At 45.0% G+C, this 27,218-nt stretch overlaps 1 protein-coding gene across 1 annotated transcript in view; it reads right to left on the bottom strand.

Moving 5' to 3' along the window:
* The window catches only part of VWA1 (von Willebrand factor A domain containing 1), a 34,271-nt gene extending 30,587 nt beyond the window's left edge, over positions 1-3,684 (bottom strand). Inside the window, exon 1 of the mRNA XM_035119767.3 lies at positions 3,428-3,684. Within this exon, the coding sequence (XP_034975658.3) occupies positions 3,428-3,497 (70 nt within the window). The 5' untranslated portion in view covers positions 3,498-3,684. The remainder of the gene's footprint in view (positions 1-3,427) is intronic.
* Positions 3,685-27,218: the final 23,534 nt, after the last annotated feature.

Below are 27,218 nucleotides of genomic sequence, written 5' to 3'. Positions count from 1 at the left end.
AAGTACACAACCGAGTTCCTTGCGATTCACACCACCGGTTGCAAAATAAGTTGTATTTCCCCACTGTACAAAAAGGGTCTGGCTAACCAGTGTTGCTATGTGTGCGAAACTGGCCTGCCTTGTATCAGGGTTACAATCTCCAGGTCAGTCCCTGATAAATCTGAGGACCTTTCAGACCCCTATGAAGGATGTTGCTCTCATAGAGAGAGCTCAGCCCTGTTTATTTTTATTTTATTTTAAGCCAGGGAGACTGGAGGCTGAGTGGGTGGGGCAGAACTGAGTGATAGAGCCCATGCTTTGGAAAAAGAAGCTCCGAAGGTCAATTCATTCCTTGCTATCTCCAGTTAAATGACCACATGTTTACGGTGTTTATCAAGAAGTGTTTCCCAAAGGGGGCAGTACTGTCTGCTGGGGGGGCAGTAGGGTTATATAGGGGGCCGCTAAGAGGCAAGTGGGTGGCAGGGGGGGGTATTGGAGGTGTAAATGACTATCAGACTTCGGAAAGCATGGATCACCGGATCAAGTCCCTGAGTTTGGCTGAATTCATTAAACTAAACAGTTTTCATTGGATTCTGAATAAGTGCACAATTAACTGTTACTGTTTTGAATTTTATTGTGCTGTTATCTTCCTCAGTGGGTTGTGCAAACTGCGATTCTGAATAATGCTTTTTATAGGGTAGGGGCCAGTGAAGTTGAGTTTATGGCACCAAGGGGGTGGTAGCCCCAGGCCTTTTCCCCCCAACCAGAACTCGGTTCCGGCACCCCTCAGGTGGGCGCTATTGACATTCTAAGAGAACAAGGAAGGCAGTGCTGGGTAGCCCCAAAACGTTTGAGAACCACTGAGAACAAAATTTATAGATTTGCCGAATTAAAAATCCGTCTCTAAATGGTGAGAGTTAGCAGGAACTTCTCCTGTTCTACTTTACACGTTCAACGAGTTGTTCTCAATTCCCACCGCCACCTGCAAAGTCTCCTTCCGTTTTATTTTTATTTTATTCTTACATGGGTTGTATCCAATATCCGAACAAACCCCTCTGAAATCAACAGACTTAAGTTAGTCATGGCTATTAATTTCAATGGGTTTACTCTGACTAGGACCAGAACACAACCCATGCTATTTAAAATCAGTTTGAGGTCCGTTTCAGTCAGAGCAGACACATAGAAATCAATGGTTCTAACTAACTAAGGTTCCTTAATTTCAATGAGTCTACTCCCAGCAGGACTAGCATCAGCTATAACCCATTACCGGTATTATGATTTATATCTGTTATTAGCAACATTTATTATTATTGATATTATTCTCTTTATGTGTTCAAGCAGTCGTGCATTGCCAGGGGGCTGGATTAGGTGAACCTTGGGGTCCCTTCCAACTTTACAGTTCTATGATTCACGATGTCTCCTAATTTATTTTGATTCAATATACGTATCTATAGCTCATCGTTCCTCCAACAAAGTGGCACTTTGGGTTCTCCTTCTCCCCCATTTTATCCTCACACAACAACCCTGTGGGGAAGACTAGGCTGAGAGATAGTGACTGGCCCAACCTTCCCAGCTGAGTGGGGAATCGTTCCCTGGTCTCCCAGGTCTTGGACCGGCACTCTAACCTCTACACCACACTGGCTATAATTCCTAGCAGGAACCATCTGAGTAGGGATGTCTTGTTTACCATTTAGCTGCGGTGCCGTCGGTGGTTTACCCACAAAACAACATCTGGGCCATGTCAAATTCCGCAGCAGATGGGACATATCTTCCAGGAGCATTTGGCTTGGACTAACTGAAAGAGACTTTGCCAAATGTTCAAAAACTGCCTTATTATCCTGTCAAAAAGCACCTTAGTGCTTCGGAACAACCTGTTGACTGAGAATTCAGCCCGATTCGCTTGCACAAAACTTGCCGGTCAGATTCCATCGGCGATTTACCGAGCGTTCATTCCAGGTATGTTTGCAGAGGGGTTCAACGGTGTTGCCTCAAGAAACCTTAACACACATCTCCCCATCACTCTCCTTATTGCAGCAAAGAAAGTTCAGTTTTGTGGGGAAATCTCCAAAGCAGCTTTCATGGCACAGCCTAAATTTCCCGAGATGTGATGAAACCACACCTGCAAAATAGCATCAAGTCTCTGGAAGCATCCTTGAGTCTCCCATCGAGACAAAACCGTCTTAACGCTCACCCACCAAAACAAAGTTGGAAAATACACGTCACTGCATTGGCCTGCATTCCTCTGGTGGTGGGAACCAAGGAAGCAGAGACTGTAAGTTCACTGGGGCAGAGATTTGTTGTTTGTTTGTTTGCCTACGTGACTCTCTGCAACATTGCACATGTGGCTGGCGTTGCGTAAATAACGGACAGCATCTTTTCATCTTGGTTTCTCTGAGAATGTTACACTCCTAACTGCAAGTGTAGGTGCAGTGAGAGGGGTGTGTGCATTAGGAAAATAAGAAGAGGCTGTCTCAAGAAGAGGCAGCGTGGTGTAGTGGTTGGAGTGTCAGACTAGGACCTGGGAGACCAGGGTTCAAATCCCCCCACTAGACCATAAAGCTCACTGAGTGTGACCTTGGAAGCCAATCACAGACTCTCAGGCCAGCCGACCTCACAGGGTTGTTGCGGGGGACAAATGAGGAAGGGGAGAACTACATATGCCACTTTGAGCTCCTTGGAGGAAAAGATGGGATATAAATGTAATAAACAAATACAGCACATTGAAAGTAAATGGCCTCCCCCAAAGAATCCTGGGAACTGTAGTTTGTTAAGGGTGCTGGGAATTGCTGTTCTGTTAGGGGTGAACTACAAATCCCCACTCAGACCTGAAGCTCACTGGAAGCCAGTCACTGCCTCTCAGCCGAACCTCCCTCACAGGGTTGTTGTGGGGACTGAATGAGCAAGGGGAATAATCCTGCCATGTTGTAATAGCCTGCAGTTTTATAAGAGCTTATATTTAAAGTAGAAGAATAAATGAGCAAATTGAGTTAATTTGGATATGCAGAGGATATTAAAAATAAATTTAAGGAACCGCAGGAAGAGGGGGTGGGAAGCCAAGTTTCGAAATGTTCAAATGATTGAAAAATTAGTGAAATGTATAAACTTGAAAAGTATATAAAAAATGAAAAATAAAAAAACCAAATAAATGAGGAGGGGGAACAACCATGCATGCCACTTTGATCTCCTTTGAGGAAAAGAGGGTATATAAATGGAATAAACAAATAAATAAGAGAAATTCTGCACCCTTTCTTTCCCTTGGCATTTCCTAGCGTACAAACTCAATTGTGTGCGAAAGCAACTCCAGTTAATATTGACTTTGGAGAACACCCAACGCACCTTGGAAAAAAGGAAAAGATAAAGATGTAAAGACACACAGAGGCAACAAGCAACAAAACTCAGAGCTGGAGGGAAAGAGACTACATATCTCCGTAGCCAGCCACTTACTCACCTCTTTGGTGGAGGGTTTGTCCCAGCGCAACATGAAGGCAGAGAAGGAAGAGCAGAGCTCTGGAACTCATAGCAACTCCTGCGAGCGCAGCTACCTTAAACCCAGAACCTTGACTCCGCCGGAGAGACAGAAGGGAAGTCTGGGCGCAGTCATGTTAAGAGGACCACGCAGAGAGAATTCAGATTGGCGCTTTCTTCTATGCCACTCTCGCCTTGAGCTGAGATGCCCACCCTCCCCAGACTTTGCAAAGAGAGAGAGAGAGAGAAGAAAAATCTCCCTGCTCTCTTGCGAAATATCCAAGTCAGTTTTTTCCCTCCTCCGTCTCTCTCTCCCTCGCGCTCTTCCCGTTTTCTTTTTCCAAGTCGTAAATCCTTTCTGACAGGAGTGGCTTGCAGAACAACACCCCCCTCCTTCTCCTCTTGTGGGTGCTGCTGACTTTTTTTTTTAAAATAATAAAGTTAGGCCAGCCTCCGCGGAATTGAGGACAGCTAAAAAGCAGGCATGGTCAGGCCAGTCCCTTGGGATGTTAGCCTTGAAAAAAGAAAAAAGAGAGAAAGTTCCTGTGCTTTGAGTAGAGTTGCCAACTCCCCCCCCCCCGGATTCTGTACATGTGTCCGGAGCAGTGGCTCGATTTGAGGCAATTAATAGGCAGTGGCATTGATGTCTGTGCTTCGGGGGTTGTTTTAATGTTTTTTGGGGGGTGGGTACTTAAATTGCATTAGGACAAACTTTACATTTCTTTCAAGTGTCACCTGCTAAATGCTGTAAATCCAGTTGTTGTTCCTCTGCAGGAAAGGTTCACAAAACGGTTGCCAACGTTTTTCCTCTGTCAAAGCTACAGTGCCTTTAGCCTTTAAGACACACAGGGATTTTTTATTTTATTTTATTTGTTTGGTAGCTGGTGAAATTCCCTGGTGTGGAGAGGAAGTTGTTCACACCACTCTACCTGCTACACTTCTAGCAGGTACTTTTAAAGACACAGGAACCTGGTTGGTTTAAAAAAGGTGGCAACCCTATTAAAACATGACCTGGTGCAACTGAAACCTGTGTGTGTGTGTGTGTGTGTGTGAGAGAGAGAGAGAGAGAGAGAGAGAGAGAGAGAGAGAGTTTCTCCTTTTGGAGGTATATTCCCACTGATTTCAGTGGGATTTTACTCCCCAAGAGACTACGTGGAAGAAAAAACTAGTTTTATACAAGGAAAAATACGGTAGTTGTTTTTAACATTTCATTTATTTTTTGCTAATAATTTAATTCTTTTTGTAACCTGCTTTGAGGTTTTATAAAAAAAATCAAGCGGTATATAAATCTTGAGAAATAGAAATAAATAAATGGAAGTTTATTCATTCGTCCTACCCTGCTCTGGAGGGTAGGACTCAAACCCATGGCTTCTAGCTGCAAGAAAGGAGATTCCGACTAAACATACGAAAAAAACTTTCTGACAGTAAGAGCTATTCGACAGTGGAATAGTCTCCCTCGGGAGGTTGTGGACTCTCCTTCCTTGGAGGTTTTAAAGCAGAGGTTGGATGGCCATCGATCATGGATGCTTTAGCTGAGATTCCTGCATTGCAGGGGGTTGGACTAAATGATCCTTGGGGTCCCTTCCAACTCTGTCATTCTATGAGTCTATGAGCATGTCATCACAGTTCTGAGGTTGCCAACTTTCCCCTGTTGCAAAGCTCCTATGCCTTCAGCATCTAGAGAAGTCAGTGTTACTTATCAGGTGAAGCTTTTCCTGCAGTGGAGACACAGGGAGGGAATAGGATGGATTTCTGTTTGCAATACAGCTGCCTTAATGCATAAGAGCCCTTTCTGGAAAAAAGTTGGTAGAATTTTGGGCAAAATTGATACTGTTCCTGGGAGAAGTCAAGTCTAGCTCTCTTCCACTTCCCTTCTGCCTTTCCTCCCAATATATCCCAAGGCCCTTGACTTCCTTTTTAAAGGGGAGAAATCTTTCCATATCTGCGGCTTGTTACTCTGTGTTACTTTTCCCCAGTGGAAAACCCATTAAAAGAAACTCTGCTCGCAGCCCATGCAAATCCATCCTGGGCATTGAAAGAGTTGTCGTAATTTCCTATCTCCTCCCTTCATAAAAACATATTAAGGTCTTACGGATAGATCATATTTTTGCACACACGCCAATGGCATTTTTGTCAACACAAACTTCCTGGTATTAAATTCCAGAGGAATTTTAACAGCTGACTTTCGCCCTTTAAAAGCCTTCTGGTTTTGAGAATATGAAAGGGTTTGTTTCAGGGTGTGTTTTTTTAAAAAGTGTTTAAGTTCCTTCAAAATAAAAAAAATCCTTCAGTAGCACCTTAAAGACTAACTAAGTTAAAGACTAACTTAGTTGGTCTTTAAGGTGCTACTGAAGGAAATTTTTTATTTTGTTTCGACCATAGCTGCCAAGTTTTCCCTTTTCTCGCGAGGAAGCCTATTCAGCATAAGGGAAAATCCCTTAAAAAAAGGGATAACTTGGCAGCTATGGTTTCAACTCAGACCAACACGGCTACCTATCTGTAAGTTCCTTCAAGTATGGGTTGGACTTTAGGGTGGAAGTTTGGGGATGCCACAGTCATGGGGGATCTGCTAGTAAACACCAACACCAGAACATTTCTAGAAAATTAGGCACTTGATTGCAATCCAGGACAAGTCCCTGGAAATAAACTGGCATACACACAGTACCATCTGCAAGCTATCCATGGCCTGATCCAGGTAGGGGTTGCCAAATCCAGATTCCTGGATGGGATACAGAGAACAACAAAACCTGCTCTGGAGAGAGGGAGAGATGCAATTTCAGTCCAGTGGAAAAGTTGGCAACTGCAGCCTTCCACTGCAGCCTAAGTGCCAGAGATTGAGCTGCCGAAATCTTTCCCAAGCTTCTCATGGGCATGTCTGAAGCAGCCCACAAAAGATGGAAACCAAATAATTGGTGGCACCCAAAAGCGCCCCGTCCTTTGGTTGTTATGATACGAAGTCAATCGTAGGTTGCAGAGTTGGCCTAGGGTTGCAGCTGGCTCGGTCAAATGTTGAGTTCAGTAATACTATCTGAGTGACTCAGACTCACATGCCCATTCATTCAGACCAGCCAAAATAAGTCCACAAATTTAAGGAAGCACTCTATCGAGAGAGGGTTAAACAGGGGAGAGAGAACTAGGGAATCTCACATGGAGTACTGGTATTTATTTCTTATATTTGACTCCCACTGCTCCTCTAAGGAGCTCAAGGTGGCCCACACATAATTCTCCTCCTCCAAGCTTTGCAACAGGGTAAAGCATATACCCAACATATTGGTTACATATACAGTGGTACCTCAGGTTAAGAACTTAATTCATTCTGGAGGTCTGTTCTTAACCTGAAACGGTTCTTAACCTGAGGTACCACTTTAGCTAATGGGGCCTCCTGTTGCCTTTGTCCCACCGCTGTGTGATTTCTGTTCGCATCCTGAAGCAAAGTTCTTAACCCAAGGTACTATTTCTGGGTTAGCGGAGTATGTAACCTGAAGTGTTTGTAACCCGAGGTACCACTGTATATGCAATACCACTTCCAGTCATTTTTGCAAAGTGGAAATGTTTGGGGACGGGCATACTGCTTCGTTTCTCATTGGTGCATGTCCAGTAACTCTCTGTTGAAATCCTGCAGCTTTTTACCATATAAATAATCCAGTTCCACTTTTGTTGACCTAGAGCACAAGTGTTGCCCCTCCAGACAAGTCACCATGCTGCCACATTTAGGAAGCATCGCAGAACAACTAATAAAGCAGAAAGATGTGTGGACAGTCCAGTATAAACCCACCACTAACGCACTATTATTGAACCAATAGCAGCTTGCAGAAGACACCTTGGGAAAATGACCAATCTTTAGGGCCCCTTCGATTTCCGCAGGCATTTTAAGTAAGTTTTCTGATCTTCTGGTTGACTTTAACTGATTGCATCTTTATTGTATCTCCCATGACCTTATCATGCAGTGCTGAGAGATGCCAGTGTTAAGCAGTATATAAATTGTTGAAATAAATACGAAATAAATCATGCGTAGTATGTATATATCTAATGATGGACAACCTAGTTGTAAACTAATCATCCAGGGAATGACACAGCAGGGTGAAAACCAGGTCGCAATGTTTCTGGCAACAAGTGTCGCAGTCTAGACAGGTCACTTGTCGTCACTTTCGAGTGGAATCCAACTCTGCCGTAAATAATGAAAGAACTTCCCCTGCAAGCCACTGGGGCACCAGTTTGAAAGGTGACACCTCAGACCATCGAAACAGCATCGACTCCCATCCATAGCTGCCAAGTTTTCCCTTTTCTCACGAGGAAGCCTATTCAGCATAAGGGAAAATCCCTTTAAAAAAGGGATAACTTGGCAGCTATGCTCCCATCTCACTCTTGGGCTGATCCACCAACACTATTTTTAACTGCTTGTGGATGCCCTGAGACACTCCAAATAATGACGCTGTACATCCCTTAAGGCTGGTTTTACTTGGGGGGGGGGGAGTGCCGTCGCTCGGTGTGTGACCGAGCATCTGCTTTGCATGCAGAAGGTCCCAGGTTCAGTCGCCGGGATCTCCAGGCAGGGCTAGAAAAGTCTCTCTGCCTGAAACACTGCCAGTCAGTGCAGACAATACTGGGCTAGGTGGATCAATCCTCTGACTCACTATAAGGCAGCTTCCTATCTTCCTATCTCATAAGGGCTGTAGCTCTGTTTTGCACAGAGGTCACAGATTCAACTGCCAGCGTATCGAAGTAGTGCAATCTGTATAGCACGTTGGCGACACAGTTGTTCAAAAAATAATTTTACACCATTTATCAAATTTGTGAGAAAGAGACAACTACTTACAGGGTGCCATGGAAACTTACAAACCACCTAAACTAAAGTGAACTTGCAATATCGGATTTTACTAGGTTCTTATAAATTCTTGACTCAGTTTTTTGTTTTTTCTTGTTTTTTTAAAATACGTTCAAGAAGATTCAAGAAGAAGGTAAGTTCAACGATGTTCCCGGTAGCTGTGAGGTGCAGATGAACCCGCGTATGAAGTTATAAAGAAGACAGGGCACCAGCGTTCTATCCCCGTTTTGCCCTAGCAGTCCATACAGTTGTGAGGCTGCTGTTTCGCCCCCAGTGGGGCCGATTTGTTGGGGTTGGCGGATAGCACACTCCCTGAGCTCAGTTTTCTGGGCTTCTTCAGTAGTCTCGAGCCATTAATCTGTCTACTAGGTAAAGGTAAAGGGACCCCTGACCATTAGGTCCAGTCGTGACCGACTCTGGGGTTGCGCGCTCATCTCGCATTATTGGCCGAGGGAGCCGGCGTATAGCTTCCAGGTCATGTGGCCAGCATGACAAAGCCGCTTCTGGCAAACCAGAGCAGCACATAGAAACGCCGTTTACCTTCCCGCTGTAGCGGTTCCTATTTATCTACTTGCATTTTGACATGCTTTCGAACTGCAGGAGCTGGGACCAAGCAACGGGAGCTCACCCCGTCACAGGGATTCGAACCGCCAACATTCTGATCAGCAAGCCCTAGGCTCTGTGGTTTAACCACAGCGCCACCTGGGTCCCTATAATCTGTCTACTAGTGAACTGATAATAATCCAAAGGGAATCTTATTAGAACCAACATAATACACTTCTAGGTGTTCAATTAAATACAAAGTAAATATACAATCTCCCACTATCTACAAAGAATCAAATTTGATGCAAAAGTTCATAATTATGTGCTTACATATAGTTGAAGAGACAATTTCTTGGCTTAAGCATAAAAGACTGAATAGCTTAGCAAGGTAGCCCTGTTTGATTACAGATTATATATATATATATATATATATATATATATATATATATATATATATACACACACACACACACACACACACACACACACATATGTATATACATACTTTCTCTCTCTCTCTCTCTCTCTCTCTCTCTCTCTCTCTCTCTCTCTCTCTCTCTCTCTCATTATAGGTTTTATTTTATTATTTATACTCCATCCATCTGACTGAGTTGCCCCAGCCACTCTGGGTGGCTTCCAATGTATATAAAAACATACCATAATAAAACATTTTACATTAAAAAAAACAACCTTCCCTATACTGGGCTGCCTTCAGATGTCTTCTTAAGGTTGGAGAGTTTCTTATCTCGGGGGTCACAACATAACTCCATACCCTTCAACGTTTCTCAGACGAAAGTAGGGACGTCCTAAGGAAAAGCGGGACATTCCAGGATCAAATCAGAAATTGGGATGGATGGCTTCTGGAAATCTGGGTCTGTCCCTGGAAAATAGGGACACTTGGAGGGTCTGCCTAGGTCCCATCTGCACTATGTATTTAATGCAGTAACATCAACTGGACTGGTCATGAGTGATCGCCAAAGAAGAAAAAGAAGATACTGCATTAAATGTCTAGTGCAAATGGGGCCTTGGTGTAGACAATACTGAAGTATATAGTCCGAAGGTCTGATTCAGTAGAAGACAACTTTCTACATTCATAAGACTTCCTGGGTTTGTTTTTTTTAAAGCAAAATAATGACCTTAAGAGTGGAAAAATGAAAAGCTGAAATTGACATATTCCCCTGTCTTTAGTTACAACTCACTCGTGACCTTAATGGTGCAGGCTAGGGGTTAAGAAGTATTGTAAAATTACTAAGATAGCCCACCTGGGTTTTGGTTCCTCTTGAAGGAAGCAGTAATAAGATGCGTAGTTTTTGAAAGGGGGGTTATTTTAGGTGGACACTTCTGCAGTGCTGCTTCCCCTTGAGTGACTCCCTAGCAAAGAAAAGCGAACAGAGGCCTGCTCACTCCTGTCTCCCATTTGCCTTTGGCACCGGGTGGCGGGGTCCGCAAAATCGCTTTGGATCAGAGTGCCAGCCACTTGAGGACGCCCGAGGGCAGCCAGCTTGTCGCACCATGCCAACCACTCAGGGCGAGTGGCAAAACCCAAAGCGACGTGACATTCCGAGGGAGCTAAGAAAGAAGAATGGGGGAGAGGGGAGAGGGGAGAGAAATCACGTTCCACTTCTGGGTCGCAAAGGAATGCCAGAGCCTCTGGGATGGAGGTGGGATCAGCACAGAGAGAGAAGGAATCGACAGGTATGAGGAAGAGTCTTTCCCTAGGAACAGTGGGACCTGCCTTATTCCGAGTTAGGCAGTTGGTTAATCTAGCTCAGTATTGTCTACACCAGGGTTTCCCCAACTTGGGTCTCCAGATGTTTTTTGGACTACGATTCCCATCATCCCTAGCTAGCAGGACCAGTGGTCGGGGATGATGGAAACTGTAGTCCCAAAACAGCTGGAGACCCAAGTTGGGGAAACCTTGGTCTACATTGATTGGCAGCAGCTCTCTAGGGTATCAGACAGGGAGTCTCTCCTAGTCCTGCCTGGAGATGTCAGAGATTGAACCAGGGACCTTCTGCATGCAAAGCAGATACTCTACAGCCCTTCCCTTAAGACAAAGGAACAACAAGAAGCCCTCATTAAAAAGATGCACCTCTTTAAACTGGCCTTTGACACCTGAGAGGTGTTCTCAGGACCCACCCTTTTCCTGTGGCTGTAATTTGCTTTTCTTCTGAATTTTGCTTTTCTTCTGAATTTTTACCCTCCCTATCAGCACCACCACCACCAGCAACAAATTTTTGTATGCACTTTTTTCCTAATACACACATTTCCCCCCCAAAAGCAACATCCCCTAATACAATGGATGTTTGTATGTTATTTTCACCAATGGATGAATTTATATGCACATTTTACCCTGGTATATTTTTGTATCCAGTATTTGGCGGGGGAACTGCACTGCAGAATTCAAAGAAGTGTGAATTTCAAAGGATAGCTGCGCTTCATAAAAATGTAGTGTTGAAAGGGACCCGAAAGGCCCTGTAGGCCAGGCCTCTTGCAATGTGTATTTCCACTTGCGTATTGTTTCAGAAAGTGTGAATTACTTGGGTTTGCCTTTAAATGGAAACTGAATCGAATCTGTCTCACCCTTCCTAGCTGTAGTCCAGCACGCAGTTCTCATCTCTGAGGTAGGTGGACTTCTGCTCTAAAGTTATCACGTCTCCGTGCAGGGGGGAAGAAATCTTGGCCGCAGAAAGCTATGAATGGTGAGATCTGTGTTTATTGTTCCATTCCACCTTGATTCATTTTTACGTGCTTCCAAATCGACTCCATGTTTCAGGTCGGCTCCCCAAGGTGCGACAGCCAAGCAAATTGTCTGTTTTCCCGAGGCTAGGAAGTGACCTAAGGTTTATTTTGTTGCCTATGGAGAGAAAAATCTAGAAGTTCCACCCAAACTTCTCTTCCTTGCAGCCTGCTGGGAGAGTCTTGTGCAGTCACACAGCCTATATAGAATGATCACATTTTTCCACTAGCCCCTCCGGGCCAAGCAACGGAAAAATATATACGTTGATTTGAGCTGTAATGTTTCATTTACGGAATGGAAGGTTGTGATGAGTGTATTCTTCCCCTTCCCACCTTTTAAAAATAGATGGGGATATTTACAACCCAAGACAGAAGCTTGTGAGGAGGCCAGGAAAGAGTAGTGTGTTGACAGCCTGATTTTCCTCTGCCCCCCCCTCCACCAGCTGGAACAGATTAGGAGACTGATAATAAGAAGAAGCAGGGTGAAATAAGTGCCAGGTGGTTTTCTCCAAACCTAAGGAGGAAGGCAATGCCGTGGATAGTCAGCTTCTCGGAGATGTGGGGAGTTTTGCACTCAAACACACACTCCGCAAAACGTGCTTCTTCTTCTTTTTCTTTGCCAATCACTCGTAGCCAAGTAAGATGGTCTTCCATAAACATGGGTTTTAACAGTTAACAACCACATTCTGATATTTGATGATCCCTGGACTTCAGGAGACCATATTGTCCCTGTGGCACAAGCACGGGGAACCTGTGGCTTTGCAGATGTGATTGGACCCCAGCTCTCATCAGCCGCTCGCCAGTATGGACAACGCTCCATGTTCTAGTCCGACCACATCTGCAAGGCCACATGCTCTCCCCCGTCCCAGCACAGCGGCCTGCGATCTTAGCCACACACAAAAATGCCAAGGAAAAATAACCGCTTACTGAGAGAAGCTTGATCCTCCAACACTTTAAAAGACACAATATTGACAAGTCCAAAGGGTTTTAGTGTTTAGCTGTGACTGACCTCCACAGCTGCCCTTTGTGCAAGATTTAAGACAGATGTTTACAGCTGGCAAAGAAGCAATTCTGCAGCGATCCCTCAGGGACAGTTTTGGATCAGACAGACCTTCCAGTGGTGTGTTAGGCAAAAGAGCCTCCATCTGATTGCACATGCCCTTCCAGATTTCAAAAAGAGCAACCACAGTGATGTTTTAACTCAGGAATCCCCAAACTTCGGCCCTCCAGATGTTTTGGACTACATTTCCCATCTTCCCCAACCACTGGTCCTGTTAGCTAGGGATCATGGGAATTGTAGGCCAAAACATCTGGAGGGTCGCAGTTTGGGGATGCCTGCTTTAACTATATGCAAATGCATTTAATTTGAACGTTGGATGACCAAACAGCCTATCATTATTTAACGGGCTGACATTAGATGGATGGATAGATGGACGGATGGACGGACGGACGGACAGACAGACAGACAGACAAATTATAGATAGATAGATTATAGAAAGTAGCAGGAATGCTATTGGTCTGATTCAAGTGAAGAAAAGACTAGAGATGATATCCATTTACTATATATCCATCAGCCCAAAGATCCATTGGTAAGGTTGGTTTTGGGCACAGGTGAATCTGTCAATTTCACTTTCTCTCAATTTCTCACATTTCCAAACTTAAGTTCAATTTTCCACTTTTTCACATCAGTTTCATGAAAAGTCCTCATGAAAATTCACCAGTATTTTACTGCTAACATACATATTTCTTTCTTATGCCGTCCCTGTAACAGATACACATTTTTTTGCAAAGCCATTTCCCACAACATATTGCATTTTTGTACATTATTTTCACTGACAGATGTATTTTCAAGCATTCTTTACCCCAGTATATGCATTTCCGCACACATCACATAGCTGCAGAACTGCGCTGCAAAATTTGGAGAAATGCGGATTTCAAAGAATGGCTGTGTTTCGGTTCATGGATCATTTCAGAGAGTGTGGTTTAGGTAGGTTTGTCTGAAAATGCAAATGGAATCAAACTTCTCCCGCAGCCCTGATTGAAGCCAAGGTCTCCAGAACTGATTAGGGACCATTTAAGAACAAAGAGCTTTCTGACTGGAGGTGGAACACTGAAAACTTATGTCAGGGAAATCAGTAAGTTTGGTTTAGGATTGAGGATTTTAAGATGCTGAACCAGTTAAAACGGGGAGTTAAAATGGGAAGCAGCATAATCTGGCACAAAAGGTGAAGTTGGCCACTTAGCTGCAAAAGGAACAAATATCACGGAGAATGTTCTTACCCGTGTAACCGCAAACTGCCTGGAACAGGAAGGTGATTGCTATGCAGAGCAAACCGTTTTTTAAAGAAAAGGTTGGAAGCGAGTTGAAACTTGCTTAGTGCTTTTCCAGCACAATTTGGGGAAGCAAAAGTTGAACTTCACGGGTCAAACAATCTACAAAATCTTCCTCGCATTTTACACGTGCCGAGGACTCTGTGACTCCCATGGGGCTGGAGACCACTCTCTCAGGTACCGTACCTGAATAAAGAGCTAAGGTTTACGCTTCTCAGAAGTCCGAAGTTGGTTGGTTTTTTATTTTATTTCCGCAGGACCTGCCTTTGTATATTGTTTCAGGAGATGCAAAGTCATACCCTCCAACATTACTCCAGTGAAAATAGGGATGTCCTATTCCATGATAATAATTTTATTATTTCTAAATAATATCTGACAGGGTTGCCCCAGCCACTCTGAGTGGCATGCAACGTATAAAAAAACATAATACAGTGGTACTCTATACCCACCAGGATCAAATCAGAAACCAGGATGGCTTCTGTAAATCCGGGTACTGCCCATGGAAAATGGGGACAATTGGAGGTTTGGCAAATTAGGTTCGGTGCACCCTTAAATGGGAACCAAACTGATTTTTCCCCTCTGTCCCTGGTTGGTTTACAGTGGAGTACTGTGGAGTATTTCATCTCTGCTGAAGCCCCCGTCACTGCAGCACTTGGAGAATGTCTGCCGCTGTTGGGGGCAGATTGTTCCTTTTATGCCAGAACATCCTCATTGTCTCTTTCCAGCAGCAAGGTTGGCCAGCCGCCACCAGTAGCAATTTATGTGCATTTATGGATGGCATCTGTGTCCTTTTGAGAGAAAGAGGAGCTTGGCAAAAGCGGGGAGGGACATGCCCTGCGATATTTACGATCCCCTCCAGACACAGATGCTTTCTTGGCTCCTCTTGAAGGCAGGCGGGCGAGCGACACATGATTTCATTCCGAGCTGGAAAAGACACCATGGGCGTTTTGTACAAAGGAGGAGGGAGGGGGTGGGTGGGAAACAGACCTATGAAGAAAACAAACCCCCAAATCAGAGCAGGCCTCTCTGTGCCAAGTTTACGCTGTGTCTGCAGAGCAAAAAAGCTTCCAGAACTTCCAAAGCCTCTATTGATTTGTAACTTGAACGTGCTGGAATAAGGTCTTTTGCTGGACATAATTCTTTATTGAGCAGAGCCTGGAAGAAGATCCAGGATATTTGCAAATTGTTTGGAACAAATGAGGCCTTGGATTCGTGGCTGGTGGCTGGGGTTGTCACACTTGATCTCGCTACTTCTTGGATGGGTGAACATTGGAGGAAGTTCTCCCACATCACTGGTTTGCCATTAAACCAGTGTGAGGATTACACTGTCTTGGAATGTGCATCTAGCTAGGCTTGCGAGGTGAGGAGCATCCCAGACCCTGAAGTTTCAGAGCCCAACCTGAAACCTAGGGGTGGCCCCTGGTGATGTCATGGAGGCAGGTCCTGCAGGTGGAGGTTAATTGGGAGAGGGCAGACCCCCACCAGCTCCTGCCAGGAGGACAACCGTCCCAGATCTAGGCCTGGATTTTAAACCCTAATTAAACACATAAAATATTGGGTGGGAGGTGGGGGTGGGGAGAGAATTGAATCCTCTTGGTTGCATTTGGCCCTATCCCTTACTGGGTAATCTGAGGCCAGTCTCTCTCTCAGACCCTGGCCTACCTTTTAGGGTTGTTGTGAGGATAAAAGGGGAAACCACATACACTGTAAAAAGCAAGTTCCCCTGTGTGTATGAAACCCATGTACCCCGCCTCATGGTAGCGAATCCCAGAGTTTAACTATGCCGTATGAATAAGTCGTTTCCCTTTTCTGCCCTGAATCTTCTACGAAATGGTTTCATTGGATGACTCTGTGATTTAAATCAAGGATAGCCAATGTGGTACACCCCAGTCATTGTTGACCTATCAGCCCCAGCCAGCATAGCCAATGGTCAGGGATGATGGGAGTTGTAATCTAACAATTTATGTAGGGCACCCCATTCTAAACTAAACTAAACAAACAAAAAACTCTTAGAGGAGTTGCTCCCCGGTCATTTTTTGTTCCCCTTTTTACTGGGGGAGGACAGTTACGTAGTTCAGCCCCATAACACCCCCCCCCCCCACAAATTCATCCAACGCATTAGAGCATTTACGTGAATACCCTGTGTTGTTATCCTGTTCTTGGCAGAGTGCTCAGGGAAGATTAGGAAGGTGAAGAAAGAGTTCAGGCGAGGGAACAGGACCACAGACAGCTCCATATGCAGGAATCATGCTGGAGAGGGGCATCCAAGAGCAGCAGGTATAATATGTTGTTTCAGCAAAGCCCCGGAGGCCACTTAGGACCATGGACAGCTCAATGCAAAGCTGTGCAGGAGGCAGCCTGGAGGGAGGCAGCCAAGAGCAGCAGACTTAAGATGTTGCTTCAGCAAAGGTTCGAAACTGACTGAGGCAGGTTTCTTGCTCCACCGCCAGGGCTGAGGCTAAAAAATGTAAAATGTAAAATACCCCTGACAGTTAAGTCCAGTCGCAGAAGGCTCTAGGGTTGTGGTGCTCATCTCGCTTTACAGGCCGAGGGAGACGGCGTTTGTCCGCAGACAGTTTTTCCGGGTCATGTGGCCAGCATGACTAAGATGCTTCTGGTGAAACTAGAGCAGCGCATGGAAACGCCGTTTACCTTCCCGCCTACTTGCACTTTTTGGCATGCTTTCGAACTGCTAGGTTGGCAGGAGGTGGGACAGAGCAACAGGAACTCACCCTGTCGCGAGGATTCAAACTGCCAACCTTCTGATCGGCAAGCCCAAGAGGCTCAGTGGTTTAGACCAGTGCCACCCGCAAGGCTATTGGTTCTTAAATGTGCCCTATTCAGTTCTGGAGGCCTTGGCTCAAATGAGAGGTGGGGGCAAACCTACCAGACTTGCGGTCTCCGAAATGATATGCGAACTGAACACAGCCATCTTTTAAAATTCACACTTCTCTGAATTTTGCAATGTAGTTCTCCAGCCCAGTGAGGCATACGAAAACGATACTAGGTTAATGTGTGCATATAAATGCATATGTTGCTGAAAACAACCTAAAAAAGTGAATTCTATTGTATTATATTTAATTTTTCATAAAATCCACACATCACTTTATTGTAAACAACAACAACAACCCTCAAGGTGGCTTGCAAAAGATAAGACAGTAAAACACAGAAAAATTAAAATACTAAAACAGGTTAAAATGGCCTCAACTTTCAAAGCATCTGGGTAGGATTTTCTAAGCAGGAATGTTTTTAGCAGGCTCTGAAAAGAGTACAGAGAAGGCTCCAGCTTGACCTCAATGGACAGGGAGTTCCAAAGAGTAGATGCTGCCACACTAAATGATTGAGTTCTTACAGATGTGGAACGGGTATTATGTGGCAGCTGCAGTAGTGCCAATTCTGCCAATCAAAGTAATTGAGTGGGCACCGCTTAGTGGAAATCGCTTTGCAAAAATGTGCACGTTAGGCAAAATTGTATCCCAAATGTTTATATTATGGGGGAAATCTGTCGAACGTGCTGGTGAGTTTTCATGAGGACTTCAAAAATAATAATTTTTGCAAACTGTTGTGGAGGTGTCGAGAGCTCAACTTCAGAATGGAAAACTGGAAAACTGAGCGAAACTAAATTGACACATTTAGTTCCAATGAAGTGGGGAAGAGCACATCTCTTCCAAAAGTTTGGGGCAGAGTCTTCGGAGTCTTTTGACAGAGCAACATCCTCATTGTGATGGTCCTATACAGTGCTTTTTTTCTGGGGGTACTCAGGCGTACGCATACCCCCTAAACATTTTGTGAATCTTTGTATTTTTGTCCATTTATTGTATTTATTTCCCCCAATTTGAACTATAAAATGGTGATTTTCTTGAGTCAAAATGAGAGTACCCCCTAAACATTATTTAAAGGAAAAAAAGCACTAGTCCTATATATAAATTATCCTCCTCTTTGCTTCTTTTCTCCTGCCTTGCTCAGTGAATCAGTCAGTTTTACTGAAGTAGGAGACTTCCATGAGTTCGTAAATCTGAAGGACATTTAGAGAAAACAGGCAAGGCAAACGGGATGTGATCTCTTTGCTCATTGATGCTCACAGGCTTCCCATTGTGGGCATCTGACTGGCTGCTGTGAGAACAGGATGCTGGACTAGATGGGCCTTTTGTTCTGATCCAGCGGGGGTCTTCTTACATTGCTCTGTCGCTTCCTTGCTTTCATTTTTACCTCCGCAGCCTGTTGCAAAAGAGAAGCAAAAGGATTAGTATGAAGCAGCGAAAGAGAATGTGCACCGCTACATTTGTAAGGCTCTAAGCTCGGCAGTAGAGCACATGCTTTGTGCCCAGAAAGCCCCAGGTTATTCCTGGCATCTATAGAAAGACCTGGGAATGATGGGAAAGAGTGTGGCCAGTCAACTTAGGTCAGGAGTGGGGAGCCTCAGGCTAGTGGCCAAAATCCTCCAAGCCATACCTGCCAAGTTCCTGTCGGAGAAATAAGGGCTCCGACCGCAAGTAGCAGACCGGAAGTAGCGCTGCCGCCATTTTGGAACTGGGCGGAGCATGCTCAGAAGCGACTTTTGATGCTGCTTTGCCCAGTTCCAAAATGGCCGCCTTGCCAGAAGTCGCACTGCAGCCATTTTGGAACTGGGCAGAGCTGCATCAAAAGTCGCTTCTGAGCATGCTCCGCCCAGTTCCAAAATGGCCACTGCGCCAGAATAAACCAGGGAAAAACAAAAAAATCCGTTTTTTCAGCTGGGAACAGCTGGAAAAATGGGGGTTTCCCGGGGAATACGGGAGACTTGGCAGCTATGCTCCAAGCCTCTCTACCTCTCAGAACATTATCCAGGACAGACTGGATTATCCAGGACTGGCCTTACTTTCTACCATGATAGTATTTTTTGCCTTAAATTCTGAGTGTGCCTCTTGCTGACTTTTTTATTTATTTACAATTTTTAATTGATTTTTGCAATTTACATTTATATTCAAATCATAATCATAATCATACGCACAAAGGATTCTCTGAATCCTTGGACTTCCTCCGCCCCCCATGGGTTCCATTTACATTCCCTTTTCCCACTGCATCTTATAATATTCTCCATTTTCTTAAAATTCCCTATCTTCCCATAGTTCTTGTTGCAAGTGTTGTTACAGTCCTGCCAAAGTTTTTAATTGTTTACTGTACAGTGTTCTCCGAGCTGAGTTATAAATTTCCCCCATTCCTTAGTAAAATTTCTATCTTCTTGATTTCTGATCTTCATCATCTTTATCAGCCATACTTCTCTGGTCGGGGCATTATCTTCCTTCCATCTTTGGGCCAAAAGTGTCCGCGCTGCTGTTGTCATGTACATAAATAGTCTTTTCTGTTCCTTTGGTATTTCTGCACCTAAAATTCTTAATAGAAAAGCTTCTGGTTTTTCCCCACAAACGTTATTTTAAACATTTTTTTCAGTTCAGTATATATCATTTCCCAGAATGCTTTTGTTAATTTGCACGTCCACCACATATGGAAGAATGTCCCCTCTTTCTCCTTACATTTCCAACAATTATTTGAAGCAGTTCTATATATTTTTGCTTATTTAGTACGTGTTAGAAACCAACGGCACATCATTTTCATATAGTTTTCTTTCGACGTACAGCATGCTGTAAATTTTAAACCTTCCCTCCATAACCTTTCCCAAGATGAAAATTTTATATTATGCCCAATATCTTTTGCCCTGTCCCACCCACTTTTTGCCTCTGGCTCTACCCACCCCTGGCATGGTGGCCCTCAGAAGGTTGCCCAGAAGAGAATTTGGCCCTTGGGCTGAAAAATGGTCCCCCAAATACAGAGCCAGGTGGACCAATGGTATGCCCAAAACAAAGGCGGCTGCATCGTCAGGAGAGCAGGGGTCCAGCTCCGTGATGCTTGCAAAGCAGGGCTAGGGCAAAACTAAGGAAAATCAAGAGAAATTAACAATGAGCAAGAGCTGTAAAGCAAAGAGAAACTCAAGTCATGCAGTTGAAGGGTTCTCTGCTCTCCACGTCAGCCGGAGAATTGCTTCGCTGAAGCTCTCGCCTCCTCCCATCTGTGTGATTTATTTATTTATTTTAGCCCTGTTGAGTGGGTTGAACTTGTAAAGGGCCCTGCTGTCAGAACGGATCCATGTCCTTCCTCCTCTCCTTCACCGCAGATGCAAGTCGTTGTCTGAATAGATTAGGCTGACTCCCAAGAAGGTGCGGGCAGCCAAGCGAGTGCCTGGCAAGGCTGTGTTTTCCTACCTCGGCTTCTAGAAGTAAGGTATTCCGCGAGAGAGCCAAGTGGATGCTTGGGAGCCTTGCTGGAAAGGGCTAGAGAAGCGATGGGGAACCTAAAAGTCTTGCTTGGATTGTATGTTGGACGGTTGGACATGTTGGACAGTTGAAGACAGATAAAAGAAAGCACTTCTCCACACAGCACATAGTTAAACTATTGGAACTTGCTCCCGCAGGGGAAAGCGATGGCCACCAACTTGAATGGCTTTAAAAGAGGATTGGAGAAATTCATGGAGGGCTACCAATGACTACTAAACACGATAGCTTGGCTTTGCCTCCATGACTGGAGGCAGTAATGCTTCTGAATACCAGTTGCTGGAAACCAGAGGACGGGAGAGGGCTCTTGCACTCAAATCCTGCTTGAGAGTTTCCCACAGTCATCTGGTTGGCCACTGTGAGAGCAGAATGCTGGGCTAGATGGGCCATTCGCATGCTCCTTCAGGTTCTTAGTATGTTCTTGTGACTTGTTTGTTACTTGCCTAAGGGGCCAGGTCTAGATCTAATAATGGACTTCATCTGCAGGAGGGCAGGTGTCAATTGAACATTAGGATATGTTTCTTGACAGTAAGAGCAGTTGGACTATGGAACCAATTCCTTAGAGTAGGTATGGGGAGCCTGTGGCCCTCTGGATGTTGCTGGATCATAGTTCCCATCCTGATTATTGGACGTGCTGGCTGGGGCTGATGGGAGTTGGAGTTCAATAACATGTCAAGAGCTACAGGTTCTCCTTCAGGCTAGATGGCCTTCAAGGTCTTCTTCCAAATTCTATGACTCTATGAAGATGGTATTTTCTCAGTCCCCCTATCTTACTTAACAATAAAACTGTAAGGCTGTTGTCACGCTGCATTTTGCATGGCCACCAATAGGTGAAGGTTTGGGTGATCTGTGAAAGGATGGGATGGGATGGGCGGTTAGGTAATCTGTAAGGGAAGGGGGCACAGTTTGGGTGATCTGTAAGGGGAGGGGTATGCGGTTTGGTGAGATGTAAGGGTTTGACATGGGGTGGAGGGAATAGGCAGGCAAGGTTGGCAAGCAATGTGAGCAGAGGCACAGCCTCTAGTCTGCAATGTGGGAATGATACTACAACTTCAGTGTAAAATGTTGTTATAAGGATTATTACCATAATGGATATATGATATTTTGAACGCTTGATCATTTAAAAAAGTGCCAGGTATAGTTAATTTAAGAATAAACATGGTTAGATTAAGCATTGTTTGCTGTAAAGGGCATCATCAAGCAGGATTTGAGCTAAACAATTCTCCCAGGAGCATATCCTTCCCCCCCCCATCCTTTTTTTAAAAAAACAAACAAACAAGAAATGTGAATTAGTTTGCATTAAATTGTGAACTGAACTGAATTTCTCACCAGCTTTCTGCTCTGAACCAACAGCGAGCACCATTTCCTTCTTGGCTATTTTCCAGCATCTATCTCTAAACATTCTAATTTGCTTCTGCAAAATTAACATGGCAGCCTTCTATTAATAGCATAGGATAGAATAGAATTTTATTGAATTAGCCCTTAGGGCATGTCAAAATAGCATACATCTAAACCAAGCATAAAAGTATTCCAGAAACAAAAAACATTGTGTTTTGTTTCTGATGGAACTCAAAATTACACGTGGAAACAAAATAAGTAGGCGAGGTAAAAATCAGAATGAATTCATCGTCCTTCAAACTTCCCCCACAGTTATCAAAAACGGGTTCCAAGGATTGTTGCCAGCTAATTTCTACTCAGAGTAGGGCCATTGAAATCAACAGGCCTGAGTTAGTCATGCCTATTAATTTCAGTGGGTCTGCTCTGAGTTAGGCTCTGCAACCCCAGATACAATGGAATGTAGCAACCACAACACACACTGACATAAAAAATAACAAAGTTAGATTTGGGACCCCAAATGGGAGGCAGGGCATGCCCTCTCCCTCCTTCAGCCCAGCAGCTGCTACTAGAAATTTATAAAATTATGCATGGCATGGAGAACGGGGATAGAGAAAAGTTTTCCTCCCTCTCTCATAACACTAGAACTCGGGGACATCCAACGGAATGTTGGGAGATTTAGGACAGATAAAAGGACACAGTGTATAGTCAAACTATGGACCTTGCTCCCACAGGAGGCAGTGATGGCCACCAACTTGGATGGCTTTAAAATATTATTGGACAAATTCCTGGAGGAGGAGGCTATCCATGGCTACTAGCCATGAAAGCTCTGCCCTGCCTCCACAGTTGATTGGAATTGCAAGTGGGGAATTGCAAGTGGGGAGTGTTGCTGTTGTGCAGATAACTGGGAAACATTGGCCTGTGAGCGCTCCAGTTGGAGAACAGCCTTTACCAAAGGTGTCATGGACTTTGAAGACACTCGAACTCAGAACACAAGGGAGAAACGTGCTAAGAGGAAGGCATGCTTGGCAAATCCACACCATGATCATCTCTCATCCAATGTCCCCACTGTGGAAGGATGTGTGGGTCCAGAATTGGCCTCCACAGTCAGGGCAGTCTCAAGCAGGTTGCGCGCCCTGGTGCTGAGGGGCGGAGATCACTCCGGCGCCCCCGCCCTCGCAGGGCGCAGCATGGTTTCCGCGCAGCTTTGCCACGCGCCGCCCTGCCTACTGGCCCGGCGCCCTGGCACACCGCACCACCGGGGGGCTACCTAGAGCCGGCCCTGTCCACAGTCACTTACGGACTCATTGTTAAAAACGTGTTTATGGAAGACGATCTTACTTGGCTACGAGTGATCACCAAAGAAGAAGAAGATCCTGCTTGTGGGCTTCATCATAATGGACACCTGGTTGTCCACTGTGATGCTGGACTAGCTGGGCCATTGGCCTGATCCAGCAGGGCTCTTTTCATAGAATCACAAAGTTGGAAGGAGAATCTGTTGTAGGAATCTTTTGCCCAGTGTGGGGCTCGGACCCACAACCCTAAGATTAAGAGTCTCATGCTCTGCCAACTGAGCTATCATGTTCTTATGTTTTCAAGGTTATACCTGTACTATCCATTTAAATCACTCTTATTCCACTTAACAGTCATGGCTCCCCAGCCCAAGAATCTTAGGTACTGCAGTTTCGTATGAGTCTCCTAGCAACTCTCAGCACCCTTAACAAACTACAGTTTCCAGGATTCTTGGAGGTGAGTCTTGAGTGTTTGAACATTTTTAATGGATGACCTGGATGTAACTTAAAGGGGGCGGGGTAGTGGCATGTTTCTTCAAGATCTGTCTGGGGTGTGGGAGATAGATTCTGAAATAAGCACACAGCAGACTGGCTTCTTTCAGGGACTCTTTCCTCTTCAGCAGCCCAAACCATTGTTCCCTGGGATCGGGTCCAAATCTTTCAACTTGCAAGACTAAGAAAATTCTTGGTATCTCTCCCGGGGATAAATGAGATGCCTGAGGTCAAAGAGGGTGACAGGCTATAAAATAGGCAGTGAAAGGCTCCTGAAACAGGGCCAAACTCATCAGAACAAAAAACCAGGGGCCAGGGGATGAGACGGGAATTTGGCTGAGGTTAAAGCAAGGCCCCGTTGGCCCTGTGCTTTCAAGAGTGATGGCCTCCCCCAAAGAATCTTGGGAAGTATCATTTGTTAAGAGTTGTTAGGAGGCCCCTCGGGGGTGGCCTGTCCTGTTCCAGTGCCTGAGGTGAAACAGGAAGGTGCCCCCCCCAGCGGACGTCTCATTTCCTGCCGCTGCGTGGCCCTGGTGGCTGCAGCAATGGCAAGTAGAGTGCCTTTGTGAGCCGCCTTGAGTTATGGAGGGAAAGGCAGGATATAAATTAATGATGACGATGACGCAAAGAGAGCATCAGGAGTCAGGGGCCAGAGTCCTTGTCTTGTGAGGGCTCCAAACCTGAGGGTGAGGACCTCACTTCCCTATCCTCAGAGGCACTGCTACCAGATGAAGCTGGAAAGGCCAGTGCCTACGGCTGTGCCATCTTCTGACTCCACCATTAGAAGACCCTGGAAGACCTCCTGAGCCTCCAGTGCTCTGTGTGCAGATATAGAATCAGGATACCAGCACACCCAGCCTCTGCAGGTCACCTGGAGGGCAGATTTTAATGCCGGGGTATTGTTCTCCTTCTCGGATGTTACGGCAGCAAATGACCCGGCCATGTCGGGAAACGTGGCACAAATCCACAAATCGAGGGATGACTGTGTGATGTTTACTCCTTTGGGTGTGCTTCGGCAGCCCTCAAATATGAGGAAGCTCGTGACAGAGACTTCCTGTGACAAACACTGCATTGTGTACAAGGGTGAAGTGGTGACAATGAAGGCCAACTTGGGATAAAAGAGGAGAGAAGGATAAGATGGTGTCGCTGCCTGTCCTTTTCTGGAAATGATGAGATTTGCTCCCAGAAGAGTTGGTGAGCAGACCACCAACATGGATGGATGGATTAGATTGGCCCAACAGGATTTTCTCTCTCTCCTTATGTAATTCTCCCAAATTAGGACTCATGATCAGATTCATAACCACTGCTGTATCTTCTTCTCATCCATAATTTTAAGTTATTTAAATGAAACGTATTGACTATTGGTCCATCTAGGACGGAATTGTCCACCAGGGTGCCCTCCAGATGTTGTTGACTCCAGTTCCCATCATTCCCAGCCAGAATGGCCAATGGCCCAACAACATCTGGAGGGATACCACATTGCACTCTATATGGCTGGCACTAGCTCTTCGGGGTTTCAGGCTGGTGTCATTCATTGTAGGCTTTGGGCTTGGCTTACGTCTTGATGTGGTTACATTCCCTCCAAAGGATCAGGTACGAAGTTTGGGGGGTTCTTCTATCACTTGGGGCACAAGTTGCCTTGGTGACACAAGTGCCTTCCATCGGTTTAGACAAGTGGCTCAGCTACTCCCCAATCTGGGCCCAGGTAGCCTATGCTCTGGTAACCTCCAGTTTAGATTACTGCAGTGCATTATACATGGGGCTGCCTTTGAAGATTGTACAGAAAATGCAGCTGATGCAGAATTCAGCAGCCGGGTTTCTCACCTGGCAAGACAGTCTTAGCTCCTAATGCCAATCCTGGCCTGACTAGCTACCAATTAGCTTCTGGGCCCAGTTCAAAGTGCTCCTTTTGACCTATAAAGCCTTATGCAGCTCAGGACCCCAACACATCAAGGACCGCCTCTCCCCACATGAAACCACCAAGACCCCGGGATCATCACCTAAAGCTATTCTCCATACGCCTCCTCCATGGGAGGTCTGGAGAGTGGCAACACGAGACATGGCCTTTTCGGGGCTGGCTCCCAACTTATGGGATGCTCTCCCCAGGGAGGTTTGCCTACCACCCTCTTTGTCCAGTTTTAGGCACCAGCTGAAAACTTTCCTTTCTACCTGGGATTTTGGCTCTTAGTTTGAAGGGTTTTTAAGTATTTGTGGACTCATTTGCTGGGAAGGATATGCTAAGCCTATTTGTATAGCTGTGTTTGTTTTTCCCCAGGGTTTTTTTTTATTGCTTTATTGTAATTGGTTTTAGTGTTTCTCTTGTGTTTGCAATTCCCTTTGAGTCATTTATAAATTAAAAATCATAAGAATAGCTGTAGACTGTAACTGTCAAAATCCACTGAAATCCTTTTATGGCTGTAACAGAGTAGACCCAGTGGATATTATGGACATAACTACCTTGGGTCCATTCATTTCAATGAGGGACCGTGGTAGTGGAATCAGAGATGGGTTGATGAAATAGTGTTCCCTTCACCCTAATGGACCAGCCTCTGCAGATTCCATATGATGGTATAGATCTTATAGGCCACCACACTGCCATTTTCCGATGTGATTGGCTAACACAGGCATCCCCAAACTGTGGCCCTCTAGATGTTTTGGCCTACAACTCCCATGATCCCTAGCTAACAGGACCAGTGGTCTGGGAAGATGGGCATTGTAGTCCAAAACATCTGGAGGGCCGAAGTTTGGGGATACCTGGGCTAACATGTGGACAATAAGCAAGTCTTCCAAGGATTAGGATGGGAAGGAAGTTAGGCAGGATATCACATATCTTCCAAATCTCTTTGGTTCCATGATATGGACAAATAAGGGCCTTTAATATCCCAGGGCTGAAAAAAGACTTATTCTTCTTTTTTAACCAAGAAAGCAGAGGGCACGAGGGCACATCCCAATTTAGCCAACTAAACAACCTACACCTTAGAAATCTCTCTTTTCGCCAGCCAGATTCAATATTTACTCAAGACAGGCTGGATGAGGCCCAGCTGCAGCTGATTAGTTTAGCCCCAACCCAACTCCCGGGGGATGAAATTGGCAGGTCGCAACCTTCCTGCAAAAAGTGACCTTCTGTTTTTCAAAAAATGAAATAAAAAATATTGTCATTTTGCTGTGATAAGGATAAATCAAAGATGAAAGAACCTTCCTCGAGACCCTTCAGGGCCCTGGAGAACCAGGAACCACGCTGGGAGAGGAGGGCAGTCTTGGAGACAATCTCCAGACATCTGGGAGTTTCAAAAGAGCTGGGACAGGATCCTTTGTTCTTAAGTCTGTGCCTTACGACAGTGACTCAGCTCACTGTATTTTTTTCTCCCGGATGGGAAATTTTTTGGGCTGCTGCCAGGTCTGCATCCTTCTTTGGAGATCAGCCTTCCTTATTTATTCCTCTGTCTTCTTGGCAAAGGAAGATTTAGCTACATTGTGTGCGCTCGTTGAACTCTTGTTCCAGGAGGGCTGTGTGTGTCGTGCAGCCCCACACATGCCTAGAGAGAATATAATGTTGCACCCATCGCAGTTTTCAAATGGTAAAAAGGGTTCCTGCATCTATCCAAGGTTTGGTTTCCTTGGAACGAAGGTCAACGGAGGCTGTGATCCGTTTAGGATTGTTTTAAGAATTTTAAGGTCTCATATATAGGATACATATTCATAAATGCACACATATCTAAATATATGAACCATGTGTCTGAAATAGTATGGGAGAGCAATCCTGAAGCCATTTTGACTCTCCCAATGACCTCAAATATCCCTCTGCAGAAAGGGAGGTGTTATAAGAATTTTGAGGTCATATCTATATATATATAATAATTGTTCATAAAACATGTACATGAATGTACAGAAACATGTCTGAAGCAGCAC

Source organism: Zootoca vivipara, chromosome 6, assembly GCF_965207765.1.
Source record: "Zootoca vivipara chromosome 6, rZooViv2.hap1.1, whole genome shotgun sequence".
Taxonomy (NCBI): Eukaryota; Metazoa; Chordata; class Lepidosauria; order Squamata; family Lacertidae; genus Zootoca; species Zootoca vivipara.
Note: the sequence above shows the minus strand (reverse complement) of the source record. Positions and strands in the feature narration are given on the sequence as shown.